This window comes from Netta rufina (assembly GCF_964035555.1).
Source record: "Netta rufina genome assembly, chromosome: 16".
Lineage (NCBI taxonomy): Eukaryota > Metazoa > Chordata > Aves > Anseriformes > Anatidae > Netta > Netta rufina.
Genome location: NC_140140.1, coordinates 980541 through 1001014, shown reverse-complemented (window position 1 = coordinate 1001014; position 20474 = coordinate 980541). Strand labels below are relative to the sequence as shown.

General features: G+C 36.8%; 1 protein-coding gene across 1 annotated transcript in view; it reads left to right on the top strand.

Moving 5' to 3' along the window:
- The window catches only part of SLC9A8 (solute carrier family 9 member A8), a 29300-nt gene extending 8826 nt beyond the window's left edge, over nucleotides 1-20474 (top strand). Inside the window, exons 4-16 of the mRNA XM_084296697.1 lie at nucleotides 969-1027; nucleotides 2524-2607; nucleotides 3569-3670; nucleotides 4415-4449; nucleotides 5506-5649; nucleotides 6931-7069; nucleotides 8947-9052; nucleotides 10953-11069; nucleotides 12638-12720; nucleotides 14468-14579; nucleotides 15003-15223; nucleotides 16284-16430; nucleotides 17741-20474. Of these exons, the coding sequence (XP_084152823.1) occupies nucleotides 969-1027; nucleotides 2524-2607; nucleotides 3569-3670; nucleotides 4415-4449; nucleotides 5506-5649; nucleotides 6931-7069; nucleotides 8947-9052; nucleotides 10953-11069; nucleotides 12638-12720; nucleotides 14468-14579; nucleotides 15003-15223; nucleotides 16284-16430; nucleotides 17741-17848 (1457 nt within the window). The 3' untranslated portion in view covers nucleotides 17849-20474. The remainder of the gene's footprint in view (nucleotides 1-968; nucleotides 1028-2523; nucleotides 2608-3568; nucleotides 3671-4414; nucleotides 4450-5505; nucleotides 5650-6930; nucleotides 7070-8946; nucleotides 9053-10952; nucleotides 11070-12637; nucleotides 12721-14467; nucleotides 14580-15002; nucleotides 15224-16283; nucleotides 16431-17740) is intronic.

Genomic DNA, 20474 nt, shown 5'->3' with positions numbered 1-20474 from the left:
ACAGGAAAGCACACTTAACAAGCACACTTAACATTTCTTAGCCACTTCTTACCTTTTATTCAGTGTATTTCACTTCTATATCCCAGTGTTTGATTATTAAGCCTTCATTCTGTAAATAATAAAAAGATATATACAGAAGAATATATATACATATATAAATGTATGCATCTGGCATCTGACCAAAGACAAATTCCTCGTAACTCCTTGAATGCAAGTAATGACAGGCTAAGAATTATCTTAGCCTCCAAACAAAATCGTGTTAATTTGGAGTCTTCTGACTTATCTGTTTTAAAATATGTGGGAGGAAAGAGCACAATAATCTGTAACCAATGAGTTTGCAGCACCCTTGATAAAGTTCTTTTATACGTAAATTAGTATTTCTACATGACTTAAAATACATGTAATACATTTGGGAAATAGTTCTGATGGTATCTCCACCCTGATCAGATGTTGTCTACTCCATTGCCAGTAAGTGCTATGATTTCATTGAGACAAAATTCACCTCTGTGGAGATGTCTTTGATTTCACTTAAGCTGTGTTAATGCTGCAAATAGCACTGAAATGACATGGCTGTTTTGTGCAATTGCACAGCTATCTAATTAATAACTTCCTGATTTTTTAGGAAGACAGGACAAATTTAATTTGAATGCATTTTAGATGAAAAGCCTTTCTGAGCAGTTAAACCGCTTACCTTGAGGAACAGCGAGCACAGTACTGTCAATACATGTGCTCACTATTTAGATATCCTAAGCAACAACCTTTTGTGTACGGAAGCTGTGTAATTATGTGACATATCAGAAACTATCTTATATCAGACCCCATTTGTGATTTAGGAATGAAAGACCTGCTGCTTTATGTTTTGCCTTGTTTATACTTTTAAAACTTTGTTGACTGAGAGTCTGTAATAGTTAATGGAAACAGTGGTGTGTTTTGTGAATTTTTAAGAATATTATCTCTTTGTCTCCTAGGTATCCTTATGGGAGCTTTTATAAAAATCATAGAGGCTCAAAAGCTGGCCAACTGGAAGGTATATTTGAAGCAATTAATTGTTAATTACAGAACAATCTCTGAATGTTTGAAATAAGACTTAGTAATATGGGTTTCTTTAGAGGTAATTTCCAAAAATTTAGTATTTTATACTCTATGCCAAGTATTTTATTTTTTTTTTAAATAATAATGCAACCAAATATTCAGAGTCATGATCCTGCTATTCATTTTCTTCACAATATTTTTCCTCCAAAAGAGGTTCCTATGCATCTTGCAGTGTGGGACCAGTTACAGTTAAAAGTATAGCAATTCAATTATTTGTCTTACATAGTTATTGGCTAGATTTAGTCCTTTTCTTCTTTTAGGAGTTAATTCTGTAGGTGTTTTCTTAAAAAAAAAAGTGTGTTGATACACTGTAAAGTTAGATGTTTTACCTGTGGATGTTAATGTAGGTTTCACAGAGGAAGAAAGCAGCACTTCTCCAGAATAGCTGTACTAAAAATTACCTTATTTACTTAATTTATTTGCATATACTTAAACCTGTAACATATTATGAGGTTGAGAACAAACACTTCACAGAGCAATCCATTCAGCATGGCACATTTCTTGGTACTCCAGAGCTTCTTAGGGAAAGACTGCCAACACCAGTGTGCTTGAAGCAGCAGGATTTCTCGCACTGAGACAATGGAAATGTGATTTGAGCTTTACTTCCAGCAGAAAATGTAAGCAAAGCTGCTGTGCAGAAGGATGTCCTTGTCCTGGAACTCCGTGATTTACTTTATACAAGGAAGTAAATGTTAACAGAGATAATAACCAAACACGTGTGACTAGAGAGGTTGCGGGAATCTCCATCCACAGCAATACTCAACACATGGCTGGATAAAGCCTGAGGCAAACTAAGTTGCTCTGAGTTGGCCTTGCTTGAAGTAGGGGGTTGGATCAGAGACCTCCAGAGGTCCCTTCCAACCTGAATCAATGTGTGATGCCATGAGATCTTACGTGTTTCTGTGTGGACCTACAGAGACTTTGCCAGGGAGGGAGAATCCTGGCAGAAGTGTCTCCAAGAGGTGAATTCTACAGTGAAGCAAGGATTTTGCCTCCTGCAGTTTATCCACATAATCAAAGCAATGAACTCTTCGTTATTCCTGCAATAATAATTAGTGTAGTATTTAAATTGTGATTTTGTTTAATAGGATCCAACAGTTTATTCAAATTAGATCAGTGAATTGAATTGCCAGTTTTAAACAGGGTTTATATTACTAAAGTAAAAATCTTGATCTGAGTAGTGGATTTTAATCCTAGCTTGAAGCTTAGTATTTCTTGGCAGTTATTTTCTTAAAGAAAGACTTTCTTTCTCCTCAGTTGAAACACATTAAAATGTTATAGATTTTCAATCAGATATAGCTTTTTAAATGAAATGTGATACTTTTGATACATTTTTTCATTATTATTTTTTAATAATTTCCTTTGGGAAGATTCAGTGTTATTTCAGTAATCATGATATCCTTCAAACTATGCTTCATTTTTGTTTTGCAGGAAGAAGAAATGTTTCGCCCAAATATGTTTTTTCTGCTTTTGCTTCCACCTATTATATTTGAATCTGGATATTCATTGCATAAGGTTAGCCAATGCCAGACACTCATTTTTAAATGTTGAGGCTTTGTTTGAAATAGATTCTGCTTTCAGTTATTGTAGTGAAATCTAGAATAATCGCACTAAATTCCATCATATTCATCATCAGGCAACTGAGAATGCAAAAATAATAAGCTCCTTCAACCCAGAATGCAGGGAATGTAGCTTGTTATTGTTAACTGAATGTTGGCAAGGTAGTAGGTGCAGCACAGACGTCATTTTCCTTGGTTGAAGAGGTTTCTTACCTCATTGGAGCTGTACAAGGGCTGATGTGAAGGAGGCAAAATGGGAAGGAGTAGGAACAGAAGTGGGAAAGGTGGGGTCGCTCCTTATGTAAAGAAGTGGAAGGGCAAAAAAGATTGCAAACAGTTCCACTGTTTGCCTGAGAGGCTGTGTTTCCATGGACATTTCTGACAGTGCTAGTTCTGGCAGAAGCAGTTCTCATCCACCCCGTGTGCTGCCTTTCTGTTTAAACTGTACTGCGGAAGAGGGAGAGAGCAATGGGAGATAGCAGTACTGTGAGTGGTGCCATTGCTGAAGACTTTTCTATTCAAAATTACAATCTAAGACATGGACTAGCAGCTGGGCTGTTTACAAGTCTTTTTCACATGCCCTTTCTACAACAGATGGATTCATTTACAGTTCCATCAGGTATGTCCAAGTGATTCTGAAAATTCAATTGCTCATCTGAGGATTCGATTTTTGTTATAGTTCCAAACTGACATCCCATCCTGGATATCACAGGGTTTTGCAGTTGTCCTCAAGAGAGCAAGCTCCTCAGGCAGATGGTGTGGATATATGTCCTGGGATACCTGGAATAAAACTATTGAAGCCTTATTATCTCTCAAACACAGCTGTGAATCAGAATTTAATTTAGATGCAAACCTGAAACATGACTTTTCCCTCTGTCCATTTTCACTGATTTACTTAATGTGTTACTGTGTTCCAGGGCAATTTTTTTCAGAACATAGGCTCCATCACGCTATTTTCTGTATTTGGCACAGCGATATCAGCTTTCATTGTAGGTGGAGGAATTTATTTCCTGGGCCAGGTAAGAATAACTACTTTGAAGCACTTACATTTATGCTGCTTGCTCTTTGAAAGCCTGTTTTTCAAGAACAGACAAACATAGTGAAACTGAATTCCTGGGTCACAAAGTCCGGTTCTCTGCTATCATGCTTTCTCAGAGGCAATGTAATATAATCCCTTACATGCTTCATGTTAAAAGCAATTAAGACTTGAGCTGAGTTTTGTTTTCTTTTGCTTACTTGATCTTCCCACTGGAAGGTTGTTCCAAAACCTGCCTTCTAGAAGAGCAATCTTCCTATTTCCGGTGTTAAATTTACTTGTTCTTCAGTTGACAGCTTTCTTTCACTTCTCTGCTTTGGTGTTTCCTCTTAGGTTAGTTAACCCAATACATAGATGTAGATGGTTATGTCTTCTCTGAGACTTTGTTCTGTTAGGCTAAATGGTTGATGCTTTTTGTCTTTGCCTCTCACATTTCTGTTCCTTTGACTGCCTTGGTTACTTTGCTTACTTGTATCAGTTCCAGTTTTGTCTGGTCTTTCCTGATGGTTTGGGGTGACCAGAATTGTAACAGGGTAATGTTAGGTTGGGTAACATTATTACTGTGTTTTTTATTATTATTACTTCTTATATTATTATGGTCTGTTTTTTGTTTGTTTGTTTGTTTGTTTTTCCCGATAATGAGCTTAAGGTTTGATTGATGCTTTAATTGTAAAAATAGCAGCAAAATACAACTGATTGTGATTCTTTTCTGTTTTGCCTATTTCAGGCTGATGTAATTTATAAACTCAACATGACAGACAGGTAAGCTCTTGGGGAAATGGAGTTGTATGTGAAATGGAGCACTTGTCAAGATAACACTGTATCTGGGAAAGGCATTGTAGTTGGCAAGCTTTTCTGGTTACTCTTTGGATTGCTTAGATTCAATATTGTGTATTACGCCAAGAAATTGATCTAATGCTTCTAAATCCTATTACAATGCTCTTATTTCCAAATAGTATCCTGTGCTCAGTGATTTTTCCAGCCAGGAAATACACTGTGTTTTTTTTTTAAACAACCTTTAAAGTTAAAATATGTAAACTTTGATTGGTTGACATGATTAATATGTATGAAAAAGGCATAGCTTCTTCATCCAAACAGTGTCTTAAAAGATGTAATGAGCTTTTCAGTATCAGTAATGTAGATTTTTCAAGAACTTGGCAAAGAATCTAATCAGGTTCTTAGGAGGACACAAGCCCAGAGTTAATTTCTGCATTATTTTTGTATTTTGTTTGCTAGTTCATTGTATGGCAAAATATAGCGGTTTTCTGTTAAAATCCATAAATAAGTCAAGTTGCAAGCAGGAAACATAACAAGTAAAACATGCATGAACAGCAAAAATCTTCCTTATTTGTCCCAGTGTTTGACTTTATGCAGCTGAGCAGTCCCATTGCCTCTGTATTGTCTATTCTTGGATTCCAAAGTAATGAACTTTTAGCTGTTCCATTTAGATGTTGCCTTTTAGTACTCCTAAACAGGTAACACTATGCATATATGATACATGGTTTTGGCAGTATCTGTAAAATTGTTTGTTTTTTCTTACTTAGTTGGAGTGAGACATTAGTACTGTTGTTGCGAGCTGGGAGCTACATACTTCTCAAACTTCTCTTCCAGCTAGACAACAACTTTTCTCTTTGAAAAACAAAACCATCTCTTTGGTCACATCAAGTTTTTATTAATGGGAAGAGAGCTTAGCTCTATAAACACTGTAAGAAATAACATCACTGTCACTAGTTTTTCATATAAGTTGATTAGGTATATATTTTTCTTTCATCTGGTTTTCTTATCTGGTTTCTTTTTTTTTGTTTTGTGTTCTCCCAGTTTTGCATTTGGCTCTTTAATATCTGCGGTTGACCCTGTGGCTACTATTGCCATTTTCAATGCCCTCAATGTGGATCCTGTACTTAACATGTTGGTTTTCGGAGAAAGCATTCTCAATGATGCAGTCTCTATCGTTTTGACCAAGTAAGTGCATTGGAACAATACGTGTAAGGAAACAGCAGCCACAGTTTTTTCTGTTGATTGGTTATTCAGATATACAGGAATTCTTCAATCTGCTTTTGGAACAAATCATGTATTTCTGGTACAATGCTGAATTTTGCACTATTAAAAGCAATTCAGAGCATAAACTGCATAGGCAGGAGACATTAAATGGTTGTCTTTTTGCAGCTCCCTCAGTGCCTCATCAAATTGACCCCAGGTTGTTATGTAAGTCTGCAAGTTTATCATCTGTCTTTCCATCTTCAGGTCCTGGCAACAGAAGACCAACATGCATCCTTTCAAGCTTGCACAAAAATATTTATCTTGACAATTTTGCAGCTGTATCTCCTGTATTGTTGGCTTATACCCAGAATCACATTTCAGTCTGTGGGGGATGCATTAACATCTATGCAATAGGAACTTATTTTGGGGCTATCACAAGGAACAAGAGCATCCAATATCTTTATCATTTATCCATGATAGTTCAGTGTGGCTAAAAGAGTAAAAAATAGAGATATATAGCCATATTTTCATATTATTGCTAAAATCAATAGATATCACTGTGCACGTATACGAGTAGTAGATCAGCTAAGAAGATAGAGAAGTTAGAGTAATTTTCCTGTAATCTAATAGCTTTTTTAATATAGTCACAGTCCCTTTGTGGAAGACCGTGAAGACTAAGAGTAGTCAAATAGAAAATTAGTTAGAATCCATACCTTTTTGCATGGAATTCTATGAAAGATATTCCTGAAATTCAAAGAGATTTATTCTGTTTCCTCTTAAGAACGTCTTTGTTTTTCTCCAGTGACCTTCTTGTCTCTCATTCACACCTAAATATTTGATGAGACGTGTCCTTGTTCATTTGTTTTTCTCTGAGGATCATGTGATCTGACCTTTCTCTTTCATGCCCAGAGTTTTTACCACAGCAAAATGTGTTTTCCTTTCAAAGTTTGAAAATTTTTTTGTAATATTGGGCATTATGATAGCCTATTTACACCATTCTGAGAAGCTTCAGAAGACCAATGCTGGATTTCCAGATTTTTGGCAGAATTAGGTTTCCCTTTGGGGATTACACTAAGACTTGATTTAACAACTTTTGACATTCCTCTTGTTATATATATCACAGTAAAAGCCTTTTAAAAGTACTAGCAGCAAAGAAATACAAGTCTTTTGTTGTTGTTGTTCTCAAAAGCTGTCTGTCTCTTTTGGATCCAGGCTTAGAATTTATAACTGTTTCTTTTTTATTATTATTTTTTATTTATCCAGCACTGCAGAAGGTTTGACAAGAGAAAATATGTCAGATGTAAGTGGATGGCAAACCTTTCTACAGGCACTGGGATACTTTCTTAAGATGTTCTTCGGCTCTGCAGCACTTGGCACGCTTACTGGCCTTATTTCTGCATTAATATCCTTTTTAAATTTTGGTGATACACAGATGGAAATCGGTGAACTTCAGCACTCTAATAGTATTTTCTCTCCCATATTTTCCAGCATTCCTTAGGAGATGTTTCTTAACAGAGATTGTTTTGTTGGCTGAGGATTTTCTCATGCTTATTTTCTTTTTGTATTAGTATGCATGGGTGTATATTAAAAAGCTGCATCAAATTTTTATGAACATACATGTAATTAATGTCTGAAATGCTGTATAGTAGCTTATATTATGTGCACTGGAGTGTTATAAAATATGGTAATTATTTTGCAAATTCAAAATGCATTAATTCAATTTCAATACTGATCTGTTTTTACAAATACATGGCTCATTTTCTACATATATAAAAGTTAATTTAAAAGAAAAAAAGCTCCTTTTGAGTCAGACCACCTCATCTGCCCCTGTGTATTCATCCAGCTGAATACAGGTACTATTCTATTTGTTTTTACGTGGAGTTATATTTTGCCTTTTCCATTTGCATGCATTGGTTGCTAAACAACCCAGAAGCTTCTCTGCTGAGATAAGGAAAGATGTTTGTTTAAGTCAGGTACCTTTGCTGAGAGCTTGCTTTAATGTTAACATTGAATTCACCATAGGTAGCTTTTTTGTTCTAGGCTCATGCAACAGTTATTCATGTCATCTGGGACATACTGTTAAGTATTTTGTTTGTAAATAACAGGAACAGATTGATTAAATACTGACATGTTTCCTCTTTTGGTTCATTAGTCTGATTCCACGAACTTTTAAATTATTCCATACATCACAATAAAAGAGGGAGACAGATGTTTAACGTTTCTTTGACTGATACCTAAATGATACCAAGAGAAAAGCTGCTTAGTTGCCCTATTACAGTTATTTGTGCCTCAGAGTTAGATTTCCCCCAAACATGCAAAATTTCAGCGTAGCAATGGAAATTTCTTAATATTTGCCAGCAGATAAGTATGACTGAAGGTTGTTGCTGGTTCCTGACTCAGGAGGAATGTGAACTTCCATGTCATGGGCCTTTTATCCTCTGAATTTTACCAGAGATGGTAAGTTAAGAGTTGAGAGAAGGACATGATTCAAGGAATAAGTGAACATGTCTCCTCAGTGTTAATATTACTGCAGATCTGTCACATCCATTTTAAAATAACTAGAAGTCTAGTGACTGACCAGAAAAGTTTATTTGCATGCTTATCATGGCAAATAACGAAACAAAATCTGAGGCAAAATCTACTTCTTGTATTTACCAGCTGTGCTGCAGAACCACACATGAGATGCAAAGCTGAATTTGCAGCCCTTGACAAATGCCCACACTTTTGACTTTCAAATGTGAAGTAAGTTTTTAAGTATCTTAAATATTTAAGACAAAAATACATTATTTTTGTTAAAACAGAACTGAGGGCTGTTTTTTTTACTTTTTTTTTTTTACTTTGCTGTTTCATAACTCTCCCTGTTTTTAGGAAAGCCTTTACTATTTAACAATTTTCTGTGGCTTATTTACAATAGTTTTGGAGAAGAAATTTCAAAGACTGAGTGTGTAGGGAGATGGCCTTTGTAGATAGATAAAAACAATTTAGCATTTTTTGTCATTATTGTGTAGGTACATCAGTAGCAGAACTTTTCTGCCTCTAAGTCTGTCCATTCTGACCGGGTTCTACCAGTGGTAGGTTCTTTAAAAAACACTCCTTGTAAGAAATTATTAATCTTTCTACACCTGAGTCATGGGACAATTTGTAGACTTTATTAGCTATCCAGTAAGCATGTAGTGAGTAAGATTAAGCAGCATCATTGTTTTGTAATGGAATGGTAACAATTTAAATTTTTCTTTGGATTTTTTTACCTTACCTTTTCCATAACCTTTTTGTGTGTACGTGTTAAAGCACATTGATTTAAGGAAGACACCCTCCCTAGAGTTTGGGATGATGATTATCTTTGCTTACCTTCCTTACGGACTTGCAGAGGGTATCTCACTCTCAGGTGAGTAGCAAAATGAGTATGTGCATGTTTCTCTGATAAATTTGAATAGGGTTTTTTTGTGTGTCTAAGAAGACCCCTGTTTTTCTTTTACATGTTTTCTCATTTAACCTGTGCTCTTACTTTTGACCTTGCCTTACTTTACGGGAACACTTATTCTCTACTAAATGTTGTAAATGTATAGAAAAGATAGTAACGGTTTTCATAAGCATTAGCTAGCCAGTGCAAATAGTGTTCTCTCAGTTACCTCTGCCTAACACAGAGGTTGGATTTGAGCTGCATAGTGTGAGGAGAGCTTAGCTGTGTTAGCTAACTCAGATAATGGCTGTCCTCCTACCCAGTAGCTGTTTTTTTTGCACGTCCTTCAGTGAAGTTAGCTGAGACCAATGAATATTTTATGTATCTCTGGACACCAGGTAGCAGTTCTGCTGAGGGCCAGGAGAAGAGGCTTGGAGATGAACTTTTTCATTCTGCAGAATCAAGTACAAAGACCGGGGTCCAGTTCTGCTGGATACCTGGATACCCAACATCCCTGACCTCTGCTGATTTAACTGTTTTTTGAAGGCAATCAGCTTCCTGTCTCATTTCTCAAAGGAAAGGGATGCAACAGTTAGTTTAATTCATACAGCTAGGGAATCTGCTTGTTTCTTTTCTTTGGTATTGTTTTATTTTTAATTTCATAAAGTTCTTGGTGTATATGTTAAGAATGTGAGGTAGATGATGTCAGTTGCTCTTCCTATATCCACCAATGCTGTAACTCCATCATAGAAAGCCACCACATTGCAGTTGATTTCTTCTGGGTCGTGTCAATTTTGGTCAGTTTTGTCACAAGGAGTACAGTAGTTGTTCTTGAAGTGTGCTACTAAATTTTTCCAGTCCTAGCCATCATCTCAAATGACATCTTTCTCTGGTGTAAGTCTTTGCAGCAGCTGTGGAAATTCTAAAACTTCCTTTAAGATATCTAACTCCCTATGAACAGCGAACAACTGACAGCTTCTGTGATATGTCTTGAGCAGTTAGAGAAATAGGTTGAGATTCAGATTCTTCTTTCCCATAAATAACCAAGAGCTGTTAAGCAAGGTAGATGGCAAAATCCCAAAGATGCAAGAATACAGTGAAATCTGAGACATCTGTTCTGGCCTATGATATCAGCTGCTGTACCTCCATCCAAGCTGTGCATGTCATTAGGGCAATTGAATTCTACTATGGTAAATTAAGTGGCTATCGTTAATTTCCGAAACCACCTGTACTAGCTGGTGTAGTGACCTGTATGCTGGAGACAAGGCACATTCTGCACAGTAGCATTCCTTACAGGCCCTACATATCGGGCTCTATCACAGAAGTTATTTTTACCCTGAATTCTGAAGTCTCAGTAGCTTTTCTCATTCTCAGATTGATAGCAAGTTGTGGGTAGGCACAACTTAATTTTTATCATTTGGTACACCTTACAGGAGTGGATTCACACCCATGCATGCCCTGTTGTTCTCATTCTGCTTCTGATGGAGTGATTGATTGGCTGATGAGCATGTAGGAAAGAAGGACACACTTTTCTGGGAGAGCTAAATCAGTTCTCTTGCCCCACTACTCTCAAATTGTTTTTATTACTTCTTGATCTCATCTGTCTATGGGTTAAGGAGAATGAAAGGCAGGAAAAGCAGTCAAGAATCAGTTTATTATTTCCCTTATATGGGAAAACATGCCAGAACAGGGATTTATTCTAGCTTGCATCTGACCTATATTGGACCTCCTAGCATTTAATATGACCAGTGTAATGAAAACAGCATGAATAGCGGTGGCAATGGAAACCCCAGTCATTGCTTCGTAAGCTTTTGCATTAATATGGGGTGTAAATACAAACAGCATGCAAACTATTCTTCTGTTGACTGCTGCATTTCCTTTATAGGTATCATGGCAATCCTCTTCTCTGGCATCGTCATGTCCCACTATACACACCATAACCTCTCCCCGGTTACACAGATACTAATGCAGCAGACACTGAGAACTGTTGCTTTCATGTGTGGTAGGTGCTACCTTTGATATATGACTAATACAGTTTAAAAATTAATTTGCATGAAATGGTGATTCCAATGGGAGTAGGAGAGATGTGAATTTTCCTCTAGCTATTCATATGTCAGTGGTACATACCTTTAAGAGAAGACTTCCTAATAGTGCAGGCTGGGAGGTAGTCAAAAGTCACCTTTCCTGCCATCCTGGATAAAACATACAGTAAATCTTCTCCTTCTCCCATCCTGCAGGCTCCTGCTAAGATTTGCAACAAGATTGATAACCAAGTAGAGATCTCTGACTCGTCTGGTCTACTTTTAGTCATAGTAGATGGATTCTTAGCAGTATTTTTCTGTAAATTATTTTGGATATAAAAAGCTGCTTGCAAAAACGATAGCTTCCCAGATTGAGAAGTTGGTTTTGGAAGCGGTCATACAGGCAGCGCAGCGTCCTGTAGCCTTTCTGTTGGTTTATCAATGGAAAACTTCTGAAGAAATGACTTGATTCAGTATTACAAATATATCCCCCTGTTTTTTAGGGGATCACATGAACATGTTCCATACTGTTTGCAGAAAGATGCATTTGGAACATGGTCAGGGAGTGACATTGCTGCAAAATCAACCACATGAGCACCAGTAGCTCATCAGGTTTTGTCTTAACCTGTTACAAATGCTAAAAACCGTGCATTCATTCAAGTCACCAAAGGAGTTAATTTAAGCTACTGTGTAACTTCCTACACATTTATAGAAAGTTTTGGCTATGCAAATGGAAGTAGCCAGTAACCAAAGAATGAGCAGTAATGCATCATGCTGCAGTAACTCAGTTATTGCTACAGTCTGTTTAAAACTTTCCTGTTTGTAACAGCCTCTATGATAAGAAAGCTACCTTGCTAGGACATCTACCAGAACAGTAGACTTAGGAAACAGCCTTACTGTGAGATTCTGTAATGCTAAGAGGTTGGTACTTTGGAAATGAAATGTTTGGATGGAAATAGTCATTGTGCATTGGTGGTATTATTTCAGATTTCCAAACATCACTTCTAGAGGTTACTAGAATATACAATGGTTGGTAGATCATATAATGCAGTATTACGGTGAAAGTTGTGAACTCCTGCAGTTTATAAGAACTGAAAGTATTTATAAATTGGACACTTTATATTGCATGTTGAGCACTATTATATGAGACTGTGCCTGACATCCCAGTTTTATAGAGAATCCAATTTAAAGCTCCAGAAGTTGATAGTGGTTACTCCTTTAAGCTTGTGTTCTACAGCTTTTCCTATATTCTTTAAGTAAAAAAACCTCCTCAGTCTTTAGAACAAAGAAATTTTTTTTATAACAGGGTTTTGCTAGCTCATAATAATTATGAATTTACGGCTGAAAAAAGCCTGCTACACACAGACTAAAGTGCAGTCTGCCAACAGTGAGTATCTGTCTTTTTTGCATAATGGCATTCATGCTTATTTTGAGCATTCAAAGGCCAGGAAATAAATATAAATTCTACGTACCATATGTAATAACTTGTAATAGGAATAGAGAAGGTTTTATAGAATTCTTTATTTCAAACGTGATTTTTCTTTTTCAGAAACGTGTGTTTTTGCATTTCTTGGCCTGTCAATTTTTAGTTTTCCTCACAAGTTTGAAACATCCTTTGTCATCTGGTGCATAGTAAGTATGTACTTTTTTCAAACTTGTTTAGGTACTTTTTAATGGTATTTGTGGGGAAAAACAAACTCTTACAATATTTTAGACTATTTGTTGGGTTTTATAGGTTTTTATAAAAATATCTTTATATTTCTATATATTGCAAAGTTAATTCTCACTAATAGCATGAAATTATTAGTTTTGTTGCCAGCACTGTGGTGTATGTACACAGTTCCAGTTTACTGTTATTTTGGAACCCCAGTGTATCGGATTTTTAATAAGAAGGAAAAGGACCCTACTTGTTTTGAAGCCTGTTAGATTTATTAAAATAAATCTCAAAAGATTTTGAGATTATTATAAATGCCAGTTTATGCCAGAATTCATTTCCCTGGAAAACAATCTTGAGTTACGTACCTTTAGCTTCATACAAAAAATTTGTGTGAGTGGGCAGTTTGCAGAAACAACCATGCAAACTAATATAAACTTGGCTACATTTTGTCACTCCAGGACTACAGCTTTTGTGCCTTTCTGTCATAGGTATTTGCAGCTTGTTTATATTAAACCAATTTAGTCCACACATCACATCTTGACTCTGAGCTTGCCATCTTCAGAGGTAGCCCTTACTCAAAACCTCTCTAACGTCTATTCACTCTCACTTCATTCTTAATTGTTTTTCTTTCTTTCTGTATTTCAGTGTAGGGTTTTTTTGTTTGTTTGTTTGTTTTTTGTATTAGTACTTTGGATTATGTTTCACGTGGGATTTCCCTACATCTTTTGCTGTTATAACTAATTGAAACATGAAAAGTACATTCTCTTGACAGAGTGAAAAGAGGAAAATAGGAATCCATTTCCCATCACATGCTTCAATTAGTACATTTTAGTCCATGGCTAAAAGGGAGAATTGTTCTCTACAGGTTACGGATTATGGTATCAGCATGGGGAACTGCTCTTGCTGCATTGCACGTACATACCTAACTTATCTAACATATATCTAAGGTGTGAAACTTCCTTCTCTGTAGCATTGCCCTCACAGCCATAATGCACATTGAATAATTTTAGAGTGATTCATAAAAGTAAACAGCACAGCCCTTCAAGGATCCTACTGACTAATTCTAGGATATTTACCTTTGTAAGGTCTGTTTGTGGTGGAGCTTACAAAGCAATGCTCTTGTGAAAAATGGCTTTTCTGAGCTAGAGTCTTCATTGTATTCATTGATTGTCTGTCACTAAAGCAATGGTACTTTTTTTTTTTTTTCCCTCACAATGTTGCTTGGATGTTTGGTGTATTTTATAAGCACACCCAGGCAAGTGTTGAGGAACTGAATTACATGCCATTTGTTCGGCTCCTGGCCTTTTTCTCTGAGGAACTGGTCCATGGGGAGACAATAGAAATATCTTAGCCTCTTAGCTGCTGTGCTAAGGGAGTGATTAAAGGAGCAGAACTGAGGAAAACTTTTACCCAAAGTAATTCTTGGTCTCTCTGGAATGCCTCCTGGGTTTCATTCATTTATTATAAGTAAAGTGGTGTCTGGTCTCTATCAGTGACAAGTCTGGCTTAATTTCAGTTAAGCAGAAAAACATTTAAAACGTTAAATTCCACATTGACTGATGCTGAGAGATATTTTTATGCTGGTTTAGCAACATGGCCTGTTTATAAGACTTGTGGGTGATAAGGGTTTATTCACCTTAGCTGGTACAAGCCAAATGCAATGCAATTCGGGCCTGGGTGACTGTAACACATCAGTCTTTTGCTTTGATTTTTGTTTTTCAGGTACTTGTTCTATTTGGTAGAGCAGTGAATATTTTTCCACTTTCCTACCTACTCAACTTTTTCCGTGATCATAAAATCACCCCCAAAATGATGTTTATCATGTGGTTTAGTGGTAAGTGAAAGCTAGAAGTATGGAGGACTGGAAAAAAATGTTTAATCTCTTTCACTTTGTGGGCTACTCTGAGAGGAACTGGTTTTCCATCTGTGGAAAACCTAACAATGTTTGCACCATTCTCAAACCGAAGTGCGATAGGTATGTTCTTCCCCCTTTGTACTAGGCGACTGGGCAGTATAGATTCCAACTAAAACTTTTCTGCAAAGAATCTGCTTTCCTAAAAATCTAGCTGCTTTAGTCTGAAAAACAATACCTGAAGACCTTTTACTCATTTTAGGATGGTAACCAAATGATAGACAAATGGGCGTGGTATAGGATTGTAAAAATCTTTCAAAGGTGGAGGATTCTTGAGTTATCGGGGTGCTAAGGACTAACAATGGTGCTGATTCACTCTTCATCGATTTACTCTTCTCTCTGAAGGTCTACGTGGTGCAATTCCCTATGCCCTCAGCCTCCATTTGGGCTTGGAACCAATCGAGAAGCGACAGCTCATTGGGACAACAACAATCATCATTGTGCTGTTCACAATTTTGCTGCTGGGAGGAGGAACCATGCCCCTCATCAGACTGATTGATATTGAGGACTCCAAAGCACGCAAGAGGAACAAGAAGGACATTAACCTTAGCAAGACAGAGAAGATGGTTTGTTGTTGTTGCCTTATTCAGAGGATTTTTTATTAATTTTCAAAGAAAAAACTAGTATTTTACTATTTACTAAAAAGTAAAATGGAAGTATGGCATGAAAAAGCCAAGCAGTATCATTTTAAAATATCCCAAAGACAGTGCTTGGTTACTGTTTACACAAATAACTGGACAAAGAGCTGAAAGTAATTTATCTCAACTCAATCTAATTATAAATTGATCCATACAAATTAAAGTAACCTTAAAGCATAAGACAGATGAGACAGGATAGATTGAGACATATACAGACAGAAAGTAGCTAGTGCATTATGAGTCATAAATTAATCATAAAAGGCAGATGGAAATTATTTTGAAAAAGTCAAAGCAAAGGCCATGAGAATGTGCTAACAACAGCACCTCTGCGACTGGGTTTTATTTTAAAGTCGTTTCTTGCTAAACAGAAGTACTGAAGAAAACTAACAGCCAGGCTGAAAACTCATCTGATAAAGACAGGAATATATAAAGTATCCTGGGAGCATTTTCCTGTTTTGTCCCAAACCATCAAATGGATACATGGAGGGTATTATTCTGTGGAGTCTGAAGAACAGCTTCTCTTGGCATAAGGCTTTAAGAAAGTTTGCAGCCTTAAGAATTAGTTTATTCTGTCTGTGGAAGTAGATGTCTATAAGAAGAGTGCAGGGATATGGCATGTTCTGAAACAGGGCTTATTTTCAGTAAGATATTGACATTAAAGTGTTGCTTGCTATATAAACTTATCATGCAGCTCACAAGAGGAATGCTCACATGCTAGAAATCTGTCCCTAGTACTAGTACAAAATTATGGGATATTTGAAGCCTTTTACCTTTCAGCATGAAAATGGAAGCCAAGTGACTCTGGGAGTCAACAACTGGACAGATTCATACAGCCATAAGTCCTGGGAGGCTGAGGTGATAATTTCCATTTTGTTCCAGCATGGGAATTGGTTTTGAGAAGACATAGAGCAGAGTAGGGAGGGGTAAGGCAAGCTGGAGGAAATAACTGTGATATTTCTCAAGTTATTGCAATTTGTGATATTTCTAGGGAAATACCATAGAATCTGAACATTTATCAGAGCTCACAGAGGAGGAATATGAAGCCCAGTACATAAAACGCCAGGACCTCAAAGGGTTTATGTGGCTTGATGCTAAGTATTTGAATCCTTTCTTCACCAGACGACTCACACAAGAAGTAAGTCTTTCTTGTTTTCTTAAAGAAAAGAAACTCCATGGTAGAGTTGGTTGTCATTTCACTCTGTACCATTCAAGACTCAAGTGCAGCCATGCAACTTCTACACCAGGAAAAGAGAGCCATGTAGTATCTTCCTTGTGCGTATGCAGAACAGCTGTAATGAAAAGCTGCACTGTAAAATTGCTGGTTGGATTAAGTGAGCATCTCTGAGGGCTACCACAATTAAAGTTAAAAAGCTGAATGGATTTATTGAACTTGCCTTTAAGCTTGCAGATTACCATGAAAAGTATCAGGAATTACTACTGATTCTAGGAAAAGCTACTGCTACCTGTGCAGAGCTTTTAAAGTGCTATCACACACAGTTGCTGCCCTTTACTGTAAATGGTCCTATGAATTCTTGAGCTGTGATTTTTCTGCAGAGTGCAGCTTTTCTCTTGGAACTATGCATAAGGATTGCAGCCTTCATTTTTATTTTTTTTTTAAAGACTTCTTCACTGGGAGATGAAGACTGTGGATCTGTAAATGCAAAGTGGCACCTGACCTGAACAACTAACTTAACACTGAGCTGCTCTGAGAGGTGTAAATACTGTGCCATTTTCACTCCAGGCCTTAGAAACCTGAGATTTCTTTGCTATGTAATTCACGTTTTTTTCTTTTTCTCCTCCAATTTGCCATAGAATTAAGCATTTTTGCTGTGTAATTAAACATTTTCTGTACAGTGTGCCCATTCCATCTTCCTAGCCTGCTCAAACATAATTTTTTTCTTATTTTTTACCTTTATTTTCAAAAGAACACTTTCAGCACTTCCCTGCAGAAGCCAGAGGGTTTTTTGTATGTTTTTAGCAAAACCAGAAATGAATCAAGAAACTAGGGCAAGCATCTGATTTGTAGTTGGTAGCCAAAAACGCAGGCAGGCAGCCATCCAGATGGCAACCAAAGGCTAGAAAAATAAGTATGTGAATCACGAAAGCAAGCCACAAGCTTTCCCCTGTCCCTGGGAACATGTAGAGGGGAGTAAGATTCAAAGAAAGGCTATCTAGACGACTCTATGACTGTTAAAATCCACAAAGCAGGACTGTCTAGAAAAACAGGTCAAAAATCTCACAAAAATATCACCCCTGGATATAATTACTAATTGATAGAACACTTGATGTGTTCTGGTAGGAAATAGAACTGCTTTGTACACTTTGAGACCACAAACAGATTATTTCCTGAGGAATGTGCTAAACTAGGCTTTCTCTTTTGCTCTCTCAGACACACAAGTAGTGTTGTAGCTCAATAACAAGTGTTCTGGATTTCTTGTGCCTTAGGACTTGCATCATGGGCGCATACAGATGAAAACCCTCACAAACAAATGGTATGAAGAAGTACGACAAGGACCCTCAGGATCTGAAGATGATGAGCAAGAGCTGCTATAGCAGACCAGGGAAGGAGTGCAATGAGTTTATCATTTGACCTTCAAGAAGTGGATTTAAGTATCAAGAGTCTGACTGCAAAAAAGCTGGAAAATTAAGAATGAACTTTCCGATTTGGGGCATATCTTGTTCTATGCGTTTAGATATTACTAGGAGGTAACTGAATCCCTTAAGTGTCAGACATTGGACTGAATAAGGAACTTCTCACATTCTATAGCATAGCAAATTCGACAAAGCCTCTTATAAAGCAGAAACATCTGCTATGAAATAATGACATTACTATGTCATGTTTAATGCAAGGTCTTCTTCCTATTATGAAATCTGCTGTTTGTGTGTGAAGTACAAAGCCACTGTATGACTCTGCAAAATAGGATGAGTTGCACTTTTTTGAATATATAGATGTATATATATACACACACTCATTCACATGGAGAGTCTTGACAGTTTATACTGTGAATTTGTTTCAGCACTAGTAAGGGAAGTTGGCTGGAATAAGTCTATAACTTACAAGATTTGCACATTATGAAACCAGAGAAGATGAGTACCTTGACAAAAAGCAGATGCTTCACACTTCAGGAAGCACCTATTAAAACTGGTATTTTTGTCATTTAAAAATTTATTGGTTTCAATTCTATGTTTTTGGTTTTTTTGTTTGTTTGTTTGTTTTTAACTATTCTGAAGTGTCTAATCCATTATAGTACTGATAATGGCATGACTTGCAGGGAATGGGGGATTATACAATAATACAGAACTGCATTTGAAATTGTAGTTTTAATTTTTTTTTCTTTAGTTAAAGCCAGTTGCAGTTTGTAGTTGGTTGTTGCTCTGTGCTAGCACAGTGGCTTCAAGTCTTAGAAAGCAGCAGCTTTTGTTTTACCAAATTCATGAAATTCCCCTAACACTCCAGAATTCACCAGTGAAATTTCTGAATTCTGGTTGAAGCAGAAGCAGCATTTTCCACACCATTAGTTTGTGGAACTAAACGTGTACATGGGGAAGGAGAGTTTATAAAAATAAAATCCAGTTATAGAAGGCTTAATATTGGACATCATGAAATCATACTCAGTTGGGAAGTACCAAACAGCTTCCATTAAGTTGTCTTGTTAGCATAATTTTTCCTGTTAGCTGTTTCAAATTAATCAGTATTTCACTTTTTCTGTATGATGTAGTTCATTTGCTCCAATTGCATACATCTAAACAGACGGGGTTTGTTGTGTTTGCCATGATTACAGATACAGGAGTATGCTATCATGACTGATGCAAACTCCCCATTAGTTATTTGCATATTCATTGTTGAAATGTAAAAAATGTTCTGCTTGTAAGTCTGACATGCAAGTGGACATGTTTCTCAAAGCAAGATTTATTTTGGGTCTGGTTTTGTTACTGGGGTTTTTTAATCAACTGCTTACCAGCTGGGAGGAATAAGAGTTCAAGATTGTATTTGGAATCCTAAACCTGTGCTGAGTAGTTTTTCAGACTAACACATTACATGACTTGCTTCTTTTTTCTCCCTGTTAGTTCAAAGAATTTCTCGCCTAATCTCAAAACTGAGACGTGCACTGGTCGGAGTCTGAATGAGGCACAAACTCAGCTTCTGGTATTAATTTATTTCTGGTCAATGCTTGTTTTTCTCTTTAGGGGACTCTGCAGTTGGTGTTTTTTTGTTGTTGCTTGTTTTTTAAAGAAGACTTCCCTCACGCTCTAGACAACAGCAGGTTGGTTACATTTCAGTTACCCATTGGTCTTAAGTGTTCAAATTCAGAAACCTAGTAAGGTGCACAAGCCCATTTCACAATGCCATGAAGGGTGAGAATGTGTCTTCAGATTCTGCATTATAATGTTTATTCAGTGCAAGAAGACTGTTTATTTACTAGGCTAAATTTCGTTTAATTCATCAGTGCTGCCAAGGCCAACAGACTAAGGCTGCTGACTTTTGAGACTTTCTGTAGTGTTTATGCTGTTTGTCTTGTAAGAGGTGAGGATGCATTATTTATCTTGTCCTTCTTTGCCTTGTACCAGCTAAGACACATGTTCAAGCCAGAATGGGGAAGCTGTTAAGGCTGTGCTGCCAGTGGGACCAGACTGACCTGTGTAGATCCTTATTCCTGTCCAGTCCAGAAGCTGGCTGGAAGGTTTCCAGGAGCTTCTCTTATTGCCAGGAGAAGCATGCTGGTTAAATGGTCTAGATGCTATGATGTTGAGCACAGCGTTATGCCATATTCCTGCTGATACACAAAATAAGATTTAATCTCTATTGTTATTCTGAAATTGGTCGCCTGTAGAAGGAATGAGGTCTGCACCGATGGATTAGCCCTTCGGTTAACTTCCATCAAGGTAAACCGAGCGTTTCCTGCCCTCTGCTGGCAGGAAGTGATAATACCTTCACATCTAGCGAGAATCATTTTCTGAGTAATTTTATACATTAAGTTGAAGCAATTAATTGATACAGCTAGAACTAATGAAATCATTTGAAGCAATTAAGTTGAAGAAAATTTTGGGTGGCTTCATTTAATAGTATCTATGCTAAAAATTAAACTATTACATTTGTCAAAACTTGGAATTAAGACAGCTTTGTTTTCTCAACAAAATACACACTAAATTCTGTATTTTGGAACTATTACAATCAGTT